The sequence below is a fragment of the Carya illinoinensis genome, chromosome 4 (assembly GCF_018687715.1).
Source record: "Carya illinoinensis cultivar Pawnee chromosome 4, C.illinoinensisPawnee_v1, whole genome shotgun sequence".
NCBI classification, from domain to species: Eukaryota; Viridiplantae; Streptophyta; class Magnoliopsida; order Fagales; family Juglandaceae; genus Carya; species Carya illinoinensis.
This window is the reverse complement of record NC_056755.1, coordinates 5,451,192-5,467,073: the sequence shown is the minus strand read 5'-3', so window position 1 is coordinate 5,467,073 and position 15,882 is coordinate 5,451,192. Positions and strand designations below refer to the sequence as shown.

Sequence of the window (15,882 nt, the reverse complement as noted above, 5' to 3'; positions counted from 1 at the left end):
CATTTATTTATTTATTAATCAAAAGCTACACCCTTCAAAAAAATATTTGGTTATACAATTCAGATAAGATGAAATAAAATATTTTGTTAAAAATTGAATAAAATATTATTATAATATAATTTTTTAATATTAATTTTATTTTAAGATTTGAAAAAATAGAATTATTTATTATATTTTATATGAAAATTTCAATGTGATACTGTTGAAAATTTACATTACAATCATTTTCACAATAGAAAAAGATAGTTTATTGTTAAATATGCTTATTAAATATATCCACTCTTATATTTTTTTATTTTTTTTAATAGTTAAAGAAGTTATTATTAACGAATTTATATTTTTTAGTTTTTTAATAGTTAAAATATTTTTAAAAAAATAAAAAGACTCGTTTATATAAATGTACACATTTATCGTTTCCCGACATACATAAAAGAAACAGACATTAATATCCTTCCACGTCCAATACCAACCGCACTGTTACGTCCGTGGCAAATACTTGTACGGACGAGCAACACGCACGTTTTAAAATTTCGGGAAATGAAATATTTTTAAAAAAGTTTCATATTTTTTTCAAATATTATTAAATATAAAATATTTTATAATTTATAATTTATAACTTTTTATTAAATCATTAACTAATAATTATTTAAATACAAAAGTCAATATATTTTCCCCCAACCTTTTAAATAAAACACAAAACATAATACAATTTTTTTAAATTTTAAAACAAAAATTATATTAGATTTTTTAATTTTATAATATTTTTATTCAATTTTTTATCACATTTCTCAAAATTTAATAAAATATTTTTATTCAAATTATTTTACTACTACTCAAAACCCAGCTCTTGGTCTTTATCATTTACTTTTAGACAGTGAAAATGTATCATCTCATTATTATAATTTTTTAAAATTTTTATACAAAATATAATAAATAATTAACTTTTTCAAATTTTAAAATAAAATTAATATTAAAATTTAATATCTTAAAAATATTTAATTTAATTTTTAACTTTTATTTAAATTCATTTCATCTCTTTATTTAAATCACATAATTCCTTTTTGTTCCCTTTTTGGGACTCTTTTAATTGCATATTATGTGACTCTTTACTTCCGATAAAGTCAACGTTAAGCGAAGGTCCAAACAAAGTAAAGTCGTCCTCACCAATTTGTAGGTGAACGAACCTATTATGAAGAGGGAGAAGTTCAAGAAGTTGAAAACCATAAATTGATTTAAAAAATAAAGAATAATGCCGTATAAAGCTTCAAATAGACAAATTTTAAAGAAGTTATTTATAAAAAAGAAAGAAGTTTTAATTAATAAAGAATACTTTTTTTATACCTTTTTTTTAAAGTAGAATCTAATTTTTTACAGAAACTTGTATGGAACTTATCTATTTAAAATTCATATAAATTATTTCTCTAAAGAAAACTCACACTTCACTTTCCTCGTCTTTCTAAGTAGCCAAACACAAAAAACAAGTACCAATTACGTTCTCAATATTTCAGCCCCTAACTATGAGTGTACAAAACAGCTGATGGCAGCTTCTGGTTGTAACGATTGTGGTTGTGGTGTGCTTGCTTGTGTAAGATTATCCATTACTTTATTATTATTTTTCATATACTTTTTATTACTATTTTTTTTTTACTATTTAATGTTCTATTATTATTTTTTACATATTTTTTATTACTATTTATAATATATTTCAATACTTTTCAACATCCAAATCTAATTTTTAAATCTAATTTTCTTGTGAGAATGAAAAAGGCGTCGGTGTACTACAGTGGAAGAGCTCTAAAGTGAGAGAAGAGAGAAGAGCATAGCAATTGGGTCATATACAAGTATTGTAAGTGTTATAATGAGTTGAAATGAAATGAATTAAAATAAAAGTTAAATAAAATATTATTTTTAATATTATTATTATTTTAATAATTAAAAATTATTAAATTATTTTTTATATTTTTTATAAAAATTTTAAAAAATTTATAATAATAAAATAAAATTACATATTTTTATATCCAAAATGTGCCTAATGAGAGAGAGAAAGAGGGAGTAGATGAAAAGAGATGGGTTTGTGGGGAGGATGAAAATAATAGAATCTTCTAGATGCAATCCTATTCAATATTATGCTAGAATCTATATTTACGTGTAATGTGATAATTGGTGGGTGTAAAATAAACAAACTCACACGTCCGGCTCATAGCTTCTCTGTATCAATCCTCTTAGTAGAAATAATGGCAATTTTTCATAGATTTAATAGTGAAAAGAACCGTATAAGCGCTGAAATAAAAGAAAAGCCTTGGAATTAGAATTAGTCAGTTCCATTGCCTTTTTAATTGTGCGGGTAAAGTATAATATGAATTTCTTTGTCCTTTTTTATTATGCAATTTGACGATGATGCTCCTAAAACATTCAATTCAACACCCGATTATAAAAATTTCGCCCCAATCAAAATTGAGAATTATTAGGGGTGTAACCGGTCCGGTTTGGTCCGATTTTAGACAAAATCTAGGACCGAACCGGTAGGCACCGGTTTTACATTTTTTAAAACCGATTACGCACCGATTACCCTCCTAAACCGGTATTCCGGTTTTACCAGTTTCCGGTCCGGTTTTCTGGTTTTAATAAAATATATATTTATTATAAAAAAAATCTGTTTATAAAAAAAAAAAAAAAAAAAAAAAAAAAAAAAAAAAAAAAAACTGCTATGTCAAAAAATTCTACTTAAAAAAAAAACTACTATATAAAAAGACTGCTATGTAAAAAAAAAAAATGCTATATAAAAAATTTATGCTATTAGTATAGCTTTGGTATGGCTTTATATAAATTATATGCTAATATATATAATTTATATTTATCTACTAATGTCTTATGTACTTCTCAAAAAAAATATAAAGAGTTTTAAGTGTATTAGACCATTAAAATTTAGTAATAATATTTGAGTAATTTTCTTTCTTTTTAGGTTCTTACTTCTTATAAATATATGATAAAATGTTATTAATAAATAATATATATTTATAATATTATATATTTAAAGCATATGATTAATTAAATTTTCATGTTTGAGATTAAACTTTTATTTTATAAATTAAAATAACACTATCTTATATATAATTATAATTTATATTATTATATATTATATAAAAAAAATTATATATAATATAAAATATATAACATATAACATTAAATAAATAAAAAAATATACACATATTAAATAGTACCAGTCCGGTCCGGGCCGGTCCGGTCTAAAAATGGCCGGAACCGAAACCGGACCGGTTCCGGCCGGTTTTTCATTTTATGAAACCGGTTCCGGATCGGACCGGTTCAAAACCGGCACAACGGGTCCGGTCCAGGCTGGTCCGGTCCGGTCCGGTTTTCCGGTTTACCAGTTAAAATTTACACCCCTAAGAATTACTATAGTTATAAAAAGATTATATAAATTGATGTGATTTTATTTGATCTATTAGATCTATTATACAATAAAAATAACTTTATAATCTAACGAACTATTTGAAACCACGTCAATTTATAAAATTATTTTTATATAATTTTTTTGTGGTTAAAATTTTTTTCATCAAAATTACAATCTTGGTTTCGAAAATCAACATCTCAATACTTATGGATAGGCATAATGTTGAGGCATTGAATACTTAAAAACTAAAAAGTTAAGGATCCCGCTAGGGGATCTTGCTTGGAGCTACTTTTTTTTTTAATTATTTTTTACTTAAAGATTAAGAAAATATTATTTAATAATTTTATAAATTTAGAAAAACAATTATAAAAATGATATAAAAAACAAAAATAAAATAAAATGACCTAATTGGAGCCCTAATCGATAGCCCAACGGTGGTTGTAACACATCCATTGAACAGTGACAGAACATATGACACGTCATTTCATGACTCTAATACATATGGCAGGCATTAACATCTTTCCAACGTGGAATACCTATCCGAGTGAGTATGGATTTGCCCACGGGTACTACTGCTGCGTCTACCGATAATGGTCCCAAGACGTGTAATTCTCTCCCTTTTTTTTTTGAATATCTTAAAAAAAAAAGAAATATTTTTTGCAGTCGATAGATACAGTCGGCGTACAGTCGACTGCAAAAAAAAAATTAATATGAGACCTATATGAAAAAAAAAATATTTTTATAACTTTTTATAATTTATGTAAGTTCCCCTGAATATAAAAAAAAATTTTTATAATTTTTATTTATTTATTCCATACAGCCGACTGCACACTGACTATATGTAGCAAAGCCTTAAAAAAAATCGGGATCTATCGTCGGTGGAGTAACCCCCAATATTTTTACTTTTCTACGTGTTATTACCCCCTCGATTTTTCTTTTTTAATGTTCTTCGACTATCTGGTAAATATGCATAGATACAGAGCCTGTTTCCCTTGAAAGGCAGTGCTGGCTTTCCAGAATGCTCATAGACCCATTACCTTTTACAACAGACACAGAGAGAGAGAGAGAGAGAGAGAGAGAGAGAGAGAGAGAGAGAGGATGAGCAACAAGCATGTTCTAGCCCTACCATATCCAGCACAGGGCCATGTGAACCCGTTTATGAATTTCTCTCATGAAATAGCAAAACATGGCTCTAAAATCACATTTGTAAGCACGGAGTTCTGCCACATGCAAATGATGAGTGCAATGGCGCCTGGGAAGGATAGCCTCCTGGGTTCAAAGATTAACTTGGTGTCTATCTCAGATGGGTTGTGTCCTGAGGATGATAGGAACGATTTCAGAAAGTTATTTGTATCTGTCTTCGCTACCATGCCTACAAGGCTTGAGGAGCTCATACGAGGTATTAATAATGCAACAAATGGTGAGGGCAAAATCTCCTGTATCATCGCCGACTTGAATATGGGGTGGGCCATGGAAGTTGCCAACAAGATGGGAATTCGAGGAGCTATCCTTTGGCCTGCGTCAGCAGCTTGTATTGCTTTGATAACCCGCATCCCCAACCTGATCGATGATGGTTTTATAGACAGTAATGGTAAGTTTTGGCTTCTGCACTTTTCAACAAACGTATCGGTACATGCAAATAAAAAGCAGATCAAGTTAACTTTGTTTGCCAAAGTGAGGTAGGGGAAGCATATATATCAAAAACCAGAATGAGCTAGAATCATGCCCCAGCTTATCACTCAGTTCTAGCATGCTGTGTTTGTTTTTTTTTTTTTTTCAAAAACTTCGTGTGATTAATTTTAAGCAAGATTGATTTTGATTTCCTTCGTTAACTACACGTGCAGGGACCCCAATGCAAAGACGTGCAATTCAACTGCACTCAGGCATACCTGCTGTGTACCCGCAAAATCTTCCATGGAATTGTTCCCCTGATCAAGCAACTCAAAAGTGTATATTTAATTATGTCTTAAGGTACGCAGAAGATTTGAAATTGGCAGATTGGTGGCTTTGTAACACAGCTTACGAACTCGAGCCTGCAGCCTTTTCCTTGGTTCCAAAGCTCCTCCCAGTTGGCCCAATAATGGCAAGTGACCAAACTCGAAATGTAGGGGGGCAATTCTTACCAGAAGACACCTCTTGCCTAAACTCGTTATAGATCAGCAGCCACCCTGCTCAGTTATATATGTTGCCTTCGGCAGCTTCACAATTTTGGACCCAATCCAATTCAAAGAAATAGCCTTTGGACTTGAGCTCACCAACAGACCCTTCCTCTTGGTCGTGCGACCAGGTAGCTCTAATATTCTTAATGATGCAAACTTAAACGAATTTGAAGGCACTCGTGGGAAAATTGTAAGATGGGCACCCCAACCAAAGGTTTTAAACCACCCTGCCATTGCTTGTTTTATCAGCCACTGCGGTTGGAATTCTACCTTGGATGGTATTACCGGTGGGGTTCCTTTCTTGTGCTGGCCTTACTTTGCTGACCAAGTCCTTGACATGAACTACATTTGTGATGTGTGGAAGGTTGGCCTTGAGCTTAAACCAGATCAAGATGGAAGGATATTGCGGGGAGAATTTAGAAAGAAGGTAGAGGAATTACTTAGTGATGAAAGTATAAGAGCAAGGTCTTTAGAGCTAAAGGAAATGGTGAGGAGTGTTACGGAAGAAGGTGGAAACTCCTATAGGAACTTCAACAACTTCATCAACTGGCTGAAAAAGGGGTAAAGATGATCCAATCTCAAACTCCCTCACCCAAGAATAAATTTCTAAAGAGTAAAAAAGAAAATGTTTTTTGAGTTGCCCTCTTTTTAGATGATGATCAATCTATTCCTCACCAGATATGTATGTATCTTGTCAGATTGTTCCAAATCAACAGAAAATATTTTGAGTTTCTCTCTATTTAAATTGAACAAAGTGGCTTTGGGTTCTAATAATATTTATTTATTTATTAATCGGAAGCTTCATCCTTAAAAAAAAACAGGTCGTAAACTCATGGAATAACTAAATTGTTAGTACAATTTAGTCATAAGCTAGAATTGGAATGATTTTTTTTTTTCAATTATCTGAAAATGAGAGAAAGGGTTTTCTACAATGAGAATAGGGAAACGGTTGAAAAAAGAGAAAAATTATTTTCGGTAAAGGAAAGGGAATCGTTGAGGCTTATAAAACAAAAAGAATGAATAAATAATAAAATATATGAAAAAAAAAAAAAAAAAAAAAAGCTATGTTCAGTTTCCTTTTTTGCTTTCTACGACTTCGCTAAAAATCTAAACATCCCATCTTCTTCGCCCACAAGACTCTCCAACCGCCAATCTTTTGGACTGCCAAAGCAAAAAGTTGAATAAATCAATGCGTACGTGTCACACGCAGCTCAAACAACACATGAGATCCAAGCGTCGTCTCACCAAGGAGAGCTTGTCGTAGCCACACACGTCACTTTCATAGCTAGCAGCCTCGAATCTTTTTTATCCAACCAACCTCCACTCTCCTAGTGTGGCGCATGTTTTCCATGTGCCTCCATAATCCCTCACGGTCATTCACCAGTGATTCGATGCATCTCTCATTTTATATATTCATATGTTTTCACTTCTCCTAACCAAGGATCGTGAGAAAGAGGTAGTGAAAATATAAAAGTCTCTTTCAGCCTGTGCAAGCTAGCAAAATGTAGCACAAAACATTTCATTGAAGCTTCCAATCATAGTATTAATGTTCGATAAATCAAACTGTATCAAAACCATTTCATGTGGCTTTCCTTTGGGGGAAATGGGTGAGGGTCAAGTTATTGGCCCCAGATCTCTCTTTTTTCTTTTTCTTTTTTTCATCTCTTTCTTTTGCTGTATTTGCTAGTTTGGGATGAATTTTAAGGTCTCCCACCATGTTGACTCTTGTATCTTGTAACTTTTAAATATATCTATATTATGCTATCTTAGGAAAAAAAATTAATAATAAAATATATAAAAATGGTTGATGATATTTTTTGCAAAAGACATTAATTTTATATAGGTAAGCCTAAGATGAGTCTAGCTTTAAGCCGTGATTGAGGTCTCGTTTGGATAGTCAAATGAGATGTGATAAAATGAAAATATGTGAATATTAGTGAAATAATTTGTGAATAGTAGTGAAATATCTTGAGTTAAGATTTTTATTGGGTTTTCAAAAATAAGACAAAAGTTTACTCAAAGAGTAAAAGAATGTCAATTTTTATAAAATTGAATTTATTTTTAATTTAATTACATGATTATATTAGTTGATTGAATTTATTTTCTTTTAAATTATACAAGAATAATTACACAAGAATGTCATGTTATGAGATTTTTAATCCAGATTCAAAAGGCAAAATGAAAAAAATAACTAGATAGTAATATAGTAGTAAATGAAGTGTAAGAATATCATTATTCGTATTTAAATCATGTTTGAGATCAAATAAGATGATTAGACCAACTAATTATCCAAACGAGGCATGAGAAAATTTAAATATTTACCCCACAGCCCACTGCACACGAGAAAAGGCAAACTAAATGCCAGGTGCCGTTTGGATTGAAAAATCATCTCATCTCATCTTTTCATTACAATTTTTCTAAATTTACATATAAAATATAATAAATAATTCAAAATTTTCAAATTTTGAAACAATAATAATATTAAAAAAATATATTATAACAATATTTTGTTTAACTTTCAACTTTTATCTAAAACATTTTCATCTCATCTCACTATCCAAACAACCCCTTAGTAGAGCATAGATTTTTCCTTTATTTCTTTTTCCTTTTTTTTTTCTTTTCCCTTTTGACATATAATAAATATAATGTCTTAGGGGTGATTCTCGTCCTAGGCCTCTGAGGGCCTTCAAAGCCCAAGCCCATTAAGAGGGTTTCACTAGCGGATGAAATAGGGAGAAATGTGCGAGTCCAAGAAAGGGAAAGAGAGAGAAGAAAGTAGTGTCAGGAAGGCAAGTGATGGGGGAAAGGACGTGAGGTGAGTTAATGTGACATAAAAAATAGAAAGAAAGAGATAAAAGGAGAGAGGGCAAACGACTTGGAGAACTTTTGGATCTTTGGGAGGACTTCTTCTGAATTTTTGGGGAAGGGGGAGACTTTTCGAGAGACTCTTAGCCAGACTCCCTAAAGGCTTCCCGGGCAGGCTTCTTCAACCTCCAGACTCGGTTTCCAGTAATAGAGTCCAAACCGGTAAAGTGATCTGCAAATCAGCTGTACAGTGAGGATGAGAGACTATAAATAAAGCTTATATAATGGATTCTCCCCTCCTCAAACCTCCGTGAACGTAGGCCTAGTATCGAACTATATAAATTTGTGAGTCTACTTATCTTTATTTTCCCTGCATTCCTATATTGTTCACCTCCATGATCATACGCATGAACTCTGTACAACCACACCGGACAAGCTGGGGGCTTGCACCACCTTGTCCTAGCCCAGCTCCACTGCGCCTGCACATCGCGGACCCAGGCCCAATGCTGCCATCGATGTGCCGGCCCAAGATCAAGTGAAAGCCCAGAATAACTAGGTAATTTGACTCGAGGGTATACAAAACACGACATTAACATCATGCTTTGAAATAATATTATATTTTGCAAGTTACTTTTGTAAAAACGCATCCCATTTAAAACATGTTTGTTATTAGAATTGTGAAAAGAGCTATGCGTGAGAATTTTCAATAAATTTTAGTATATTATATTTATTGCACATGAGTAATATTACTATTTTATTATTTTAAGCTCTCTATACTACATATTGTTTACATGACATAATTTAGTTTAGAAGATAAATTTTAAAATTTGAATTTTAGAAACTAAATTTTATCATTTAAGCAATGTAAATTGTATATTTTATACACCAACTTACTGATAAAATAATTTTATGAAAGAAATTTACATGATAATTGTATATTTCAATGTGATATCGTTGGAAATTCACGTTACACTCATTTTCGCAATGGAAAAAGATAGTATGACCGTTAAATATGCTTATTAAATATATCCACTCTTATATTTTTAATTTTTTTTTATTTTTTCTTAATAGTTAAAGAAGTTATTATTAACAAATTATATTTTTTATTTTTTCTTAATAGTTAAAAATATTTAAAAAATAAATAAAAAGACTCGTTTACATTAATGTACACATTTATCGTTTCCCAACTTGTTAAGGACGTGTCTTACTTCCAATCTTCCACTGAGCAGTCGATCTTCGTGAATGAAATGTGAGGTGGCTTCTCCTACAAAACACTCTAATGCTTAAGTCAGTTTAGAGGTTATTGTATCCAAGTTAAATTATCAAAGACTACCTGTATATATAGGCTCGTTTGTTGTACTTATCTGATTCAAGATTTATCAGAATAGATCAAGACTTAGAATTTTGAATAACCGCATCCCTCCTTGTTGTTTTTATCCTTCCGTTAAAGGTGGTGCCACGCATATCTCTTTTCAAACTCTTCTTAACTGTCCCTCTATGACTCCTGTGCCCATCCTCTGGGCCTCTTAGTTTTTATTGTACTATGGGCCTTCTTATGCATTTCAAGGCCCTTCGGTTGGGGTGGTCTCTCCAGTTATCCCACCAATTTCATTCACCTTCTGCGGATGGAATTCACTTTTGATCAAACTTGTCGTTGTGGAAGTGCTGGGTGTGATTGCATGGGCCTGGGTGCCTGGAAAATAAGTCGACACGGACATGGGCCCAAATTATCCACGGTTTTTTGGTGTCTTCAGGCCCGGGCTTCTCTTGCCATTTCATACTGCTTCGATTTCCCCCAAAAAGATTTTATTTTAAAGAATTGAAGATTTGATATCATTTTCCGCTGTTGTAGTAGAGAAGAAGAAACGCTTTCTTGCGTCGGTTAGTCTTCTTCTTTAGTGCAGAGTTATTTTTTCCTATCCGTTGGCGCTTCACATTTCCCTATCCTTCAAATACTTCACTTTCTCGTTCCTTTCCCCGTTATGCTTTTTGCCTTTCCACTCCCATTTTCGCCCTTCGCTTACCCTGATCTTTCTTGCTATCTTCTTCCTATCGGTTTTAATGGCTCCCTACAATGAAGGCGAGGTTTCTGAAAACCCCTTCGGGGTTCCTGAAGGCATGGTTTTTTCGGATACCAATGGCGCTCGGCCATCCGAGAGGTTCACTTTCCCAAGATTTGGAAAGACTTTCGTATTCCAAAAACCGTTATCTTGACTGTTCCTGAATCCGAATGTTGTGATAACGAAGGCTTTGCTACTGAAGTAGTTATTACTGTTTCTCTCCTGCAGAATGGGTTGAGGCTCCTTTAGATCTTCTCAACATTGCTCCTGCTCAATTACACTCTTTTGTACTGAGAGCGTACCTCTGCGCCTGTATCGTTTTCCATATGGTTTTGGAACCTCTTGGGGACCCTTATCCTGACCTAACTGGTCGAGAATTTTTGGCGTTTTATAACTTGAGGGAAGCTTCCAAAGGCAACATTCTTACCTTCCGTAAGAAAGACGACAGGCAAACATTGGCCCGGTTTGAAACTTGCCACTCCAATGCTAAGGCGTGGACCTCCAAATTCTTTTATATCTCCGGCCAAGGTTGGTAATACCCTGGCACGGAAGAAGTTTTTCATAATTTCCCAGTTAAATCCATCTGGCACCCTCTTCCCGATGAAAAGAATCTATGGCTTAAAATGGTGCCTCTGTCGCGTCGTGAACTAGCTCGAATCGAGACAGTTCATTCTTGGGCCAAAGCTAATCCAGAGGCTCTTTGGACAAACCATTTCCTGACCTCCACCTATATTGATCGGTTCTTGAAATCTCCCAACCGGTCTTTTTTTCAAGGGAGGGACTTCATGATTTCAACCACCATTCCTCCTCCCATGGGGAAGCCCACTGAGAAAACTGTGAGGTCTGAGCCTTCCAAGAGGAAGATACGCTTGGAAGAGGAGGAGAAGGAGGAGGCCACCGAGAAGATGGGAAAAAGGAGTAAGAAAAAGAACGAGGGGGAGAAGGAGGTGGCCGTCGAGAAGAGGGAGAAGATGAGCAAGAAAAAGAATGAGGCAGGCGGTCGTCAAAAGAAAGCTCGCTCTAGGGGTCCTTCTCACCCTTCTTCTCTTCAAGAGGAGACTCTGGCGTCCTCAGGGGGCGTCCAAGCCCTGGTGTCGCAGGAGGACACCCCTTCTTAGGCATCTACGCAGTTGGCCACCATTGAGCCTCCGTCACCCCAACCAGAGGTCCTCGCCATATCCTCAAGGGAAAGCCACAACCAAGGTTCTACCCCGCCCGATACCACCAAGCCTTCCACGCCTTTTCCGTCCCCGTCGCTGCCACGTTCTCGTAGCCTGACGGACGTTGAGAGTTTAGCCGACCTGGCCCTTTTTGGCCTAGCCGCCTCCCCTCAGGTTGTGCAAGATCCTACCATGACTCCTACCCCTGCGTTTGAGTTTCCCGTGCTAGAGGGGCAGGTGAATCAAGTTGAGCTAGGCACCAAAGTGGTCACAACCCTTAATCTTGACTCAGTCACCACGGCGAGAGCTTGCTCGTCCCTTTCTTCTACTGTTGCTCATGTTGAGGCGGCCACTGTCTGGCCCATAGGTGGCCACATGGAAATACCGAGCGCCTCACCTTCGGATGGGGCAAAAGGTGTCACAAGGAATGTCTCTCTGTGCCCGGCTGAAACAGGCGGCAAGGTTGGTTCAGGCCAAATTTCGCTAGAAAGCTTACCAGATACCATCTCAGGTGGAAAAACCCCTTCGCCAATTGGCAGCGGGCCTAGACTCTCTCTTCCTTCTCTCCATACCTACTCCTTTGGCGGGGATACTGACTCATTTCTTGAGGAGGAGTGGGTGAATTTCTTAAAGGAAGACGCCCGTCTTCATGAGGCTGACCTAGCCTTCTCGCTGCCCGCTCTACCCCCTGTGCGCCTGGGTGACTCATTGGGGAGAATGACGGCTTCATCTGTGAGGCCTGAGGGAGAAACCCTTCCAACCACTGGCGAGATTGTGAGGGGAGATGCCAGCGGGGGTGATTCTTCCACCGTTGTCAATTCCCAGGTCAAGGCCATTGTCCAAATGGCTACCCGATTGAGAAGTTGGCTCTCTGAGGTATTATGCTTTTTGTCCCCTTTTGCATATGCTCCTTTTGTGCCTTAACCTTTCTTCATATTGGTTGCTTGTTTTCCTTATTGTAAGGCATTAATGATTTGGTGGCGTAGATAATTGCTAACCGTTCTCGTCTTGAGGAGGAGTTTAAAGAGCATTGCCAGTTATGCTAGGTAGCCAAACGTGCTTCTGATAGATGGCGAGCTGACAGAGCTGAATTGGCAGCTTTGGCCAAGGCTAGGGAGGAGTTGAAGATCCTACTAGAGCAATCTGAGAGTTATTCTCATTCCTTGCAAGGCGATCTTGAGATACGTGAGGCTGAATTCCTTACACTGCACGATGCAGTCCGCCTAGCAAACGAGGCCAAGGCTAGAGACGACTTCGCCTTGTCAATTCTCCGCTCGAAGAGTGACTCAGCCAGGCTACAACTTTTAGAGGCTCAGGAGAACCTTAAGGTTGAGAGCTCTCATTTAAACTCCGAGCTTGCTGCCCATGATGGAGCACTATCCTCTCTTCGTGGAGATTTAGCCCGTTCTCAAGACAACTACCAGTCCTTCGAGGAAAACTCTTACTATTGGAGTTTTCCAGCTGAGTCTATCTAAGAAGGTGGGGGAGCTAACTGCTGCTCAGGAGGAGGTCGTCCAGCTTCGTGCCCAGTTGGCCCACGTCCCCGCTACAAGGGATGGTGCTTTTGCTTACGGGCATGGCCGCAGCATTTTGAGGCTGAGGAACCATCTCATGAATGATCCTGCCACCAACCTTAGGATTCTCGACCAGGAGTTGTTCTATCCTGAGGAAATTTTTCGCTGCACGGTTGATGAGTTTGGGTGGAAAGAGATGCCTAATGCCTTTATAAATGTGCCTCGACCCTTCCCGCATGAGGATGCCCCTTAACTATTTTTTCCCCTTATGTATTTGATTGGAATAATATATTTGTAACAACGGACTTTGATTTGCTCTGTTGAATGCTTTGGCTACTGTGTTCTTTTAATTCTTGTCTTTTCCATGGCACCACAAGCTGCTAAAGCTTTCATTTGATGTTTTAGGGTCGGCGTGGTCTAATGATCTATGCGTCCTTTTTTCATGGCACCACAAACTACTAAAACTTGTCTTTGGTGTTTAGGGTCGAATGGTCTCTGACGTTTCTCGTCTTTTTTTCATGGCACTACAAGCTGCTAAAGCTAGTCTTTGGTGTTTAGGTCAGCGTGGTCTGAGGACCTACGCGCCCTTTTCTCATAGCACCACAAGCTGCTAAGGCTTGTCTTTAGTGTTTAGGGTCGAGCAGTCACTGACCTTTCTCGCTTTTTTTTATGGCACTACAAGTTGCTAAGGTTTGTTTTTGGTGTTTAGGGTTGGTGTGGTCTGAGGACCTACGCGCTCTTTTTTTATGGCACCACAAGCTGCTAAGTCTTGTCTTTGATGTTTAGGGTCGAGCGGTCCCTGACCTTTCTAGCCCTTTTTTCATGGCACCACAAGTTGCTAAAACTTGTCTTTGGTGTTTAGGGTTAGGGTGGTCTGAGGACTTATGCGCCCTTTTTTCATGGCACCACAAACTGGTAAAGCTTGTCTTTGGTGTTTAGAGTCAAGCAGTCTCTGACCTTTCTCGCCCTTTTTTCATGATACCACAAGCTGTTAAGGCTTGTCATTGGTGTTTAGGGTCGGCGTAGTCTGATAACCTATACGCCCTTTTTTCATGGCACCACAAGCTGCTAAAACTTGTTTTTGGTGTTTAGGGTCAGCGTGGTCTGAGGACCTACACGCCCTTTTTTCATGGCACCACAAGCTGCTAAAACTTGTTTTTGGTGTTTAGAATCGGCATGGTCTGAGGACCTACACGCCCTTTTTTCATAGCACCACAAACTGCTAAGACTTATCTTTGGTGTTTAGGGTCGAGCGGTCCCTGACCTTTCTCGCCCTTTTTTTTATGGAATTTATATTCACCCCTAGGAACTTTTTTCTCAGTACAGAATTCTCAATGAACAAAACGAAGTATATTCATAAATAGTGATGTCGCAAACATTAAACAAAAATAAAAAGAACGAATATTTAAATCAACAAATACACAAAAATTATTGATTAAATTTCTTCAAGTGTTCTGCGTTCCATGGGTGCAATAGTTCATTGCCCTTACTATCTTTCAATCAGTACGATCCAGACCGGTTGTTGGCTATTACTAGATAAGGACCTTCCCATCGGGGTCCCATTTTTCCCTCGCCTTAGGTAGTCACCTCGCTTTTCTTCAAAACCAGGTCGCCCATTTTAAAGGTCCTAGGCCTTACTCTTTTGTTGAAGTACTGCACAACTTTCCTTTTTTCTTGCAGCATCCAAGTTTCAGTTATCTCTCTTTTTTCTTCGAGTAAGTTGAGGTATTTTTTTTTATCTTATTGTCATTCCGTGTACCCGAGAAATGGCTCGTTCTATAGATTGACAGCCATACTTCCACTGGTGTAACCGCCTTGCATCCATACTCTAACGTATATGGAGATTCCCCTATTGCAGTTTTTGCTATAGTTCTATATGCCCAGAGTATCCCTGGCAGCTCGTCTGCCCAATCCCCTTTCTTCTCTGCTACTTTTTTTTTTAGGATTGAGAGTAATGCATTGTTTGTCGCCTCAGCTTGACCATTTGCTTGGGGGTGGCCTGGGGAAGAGTACTTTGCCTTGATTCTTAGCTTTGCACACCATTCTCTATAGTAATCTGAGTCGAACTGGTGCCCATTGTCGGTTATAATACTCTGGGGAATCCCAAACCTACAGACGACATTCTTCCACAAGAATTTTGTCATGGCTTTACCTATGATCGTTGCTAACGGCTCTGCTTCTACCCATTTTGTAAAATAATCGACGGCGACTATCATGAATTTAACACCACATTTTCCTGGCAGGAAGGGTCCCACCAGATCTACGGCCCACTGGGCAAAAGGTCATGGTGCTGTTACTGATGTTAACTCTTCCGAAGGGGCATGTGGTACGGGTGCGTAAGTCTGGCATTTTGCACACCTCTTGGTGAACTCCTGTGCATCCCTTAGAGCATTAGGCCAGTAATATCATGCCCAGACCACTTTCCTAGCCAAGGTTCTTCCCTCACTGTGATTTTCACATATCCTTTCGTGTATCTCAGATAGGACGTATTGTGCTTCTTATGTGGAGATGCATCGTAGTAAAGGAACAGAGAAGCATTTTTTATAAATGATTCCATCGATAAGTAGGAATCTTGCCGCCCTTTTCTTTATCTTTCTCGCCTCTTCTCTTGCTTCCGGCAATTTTTCTTCATCCAAGTACTCTCCACTACACTGTTCGCCCAATTTGAGGTGCTTGACTCCAGAACTCCTACCTCGATGCCCACAGCTGGGATCTCAATAACCCTTCTCTCGACTGACCATGGTAGGGATACTCACTCCCCTCCTGATGCTG

General features: G+C 37.0%; 1 protein-coding gene across 1 annotated transcript; it reads left to right on the top strand.

Moving 5' to 3' along the window:
* The first annotated feature begins 4,410 nt into the window (after positions 1–4,410).
* Positions 4,411–6,321, top strand: LOC122306994 (UDP-glycosyltransferase 83A1-like). The gene is made up of 2 exons (XM_043119584.1): positions 4,411–5,003; positions 5,257–6,321. The coding sequence occupies exons 1-2, from the start codon at positions 4,511–4,513 to the stop codon at positions 5,565–5,567; spliced, it is 804 nt and encodes a 267-aa protein (XP_042975518.1). The 5' UTR covers positions 4,411–4,510; the 3' UTR covers positions 5,568–6,321.
* Positions 6,322–15,882: the final 9,561 nt, after the last annotated feature.

Coding starts and splice junctions, on each gene's coding strand:
- LOC122306994 (XM_043119584.1), top strand. CDS start 4,511: ATGAGCAACAAGCATGTTCTAGCCCTACCATATCCAGCACAGGGCCAT. Junction 5,004..5,256: donor TGGTTTTATAGACAGTAATG/GTAAGTTTTGGC, acceptor CTACACGTGCAG/GGACCCCAATGCAAAGACGT.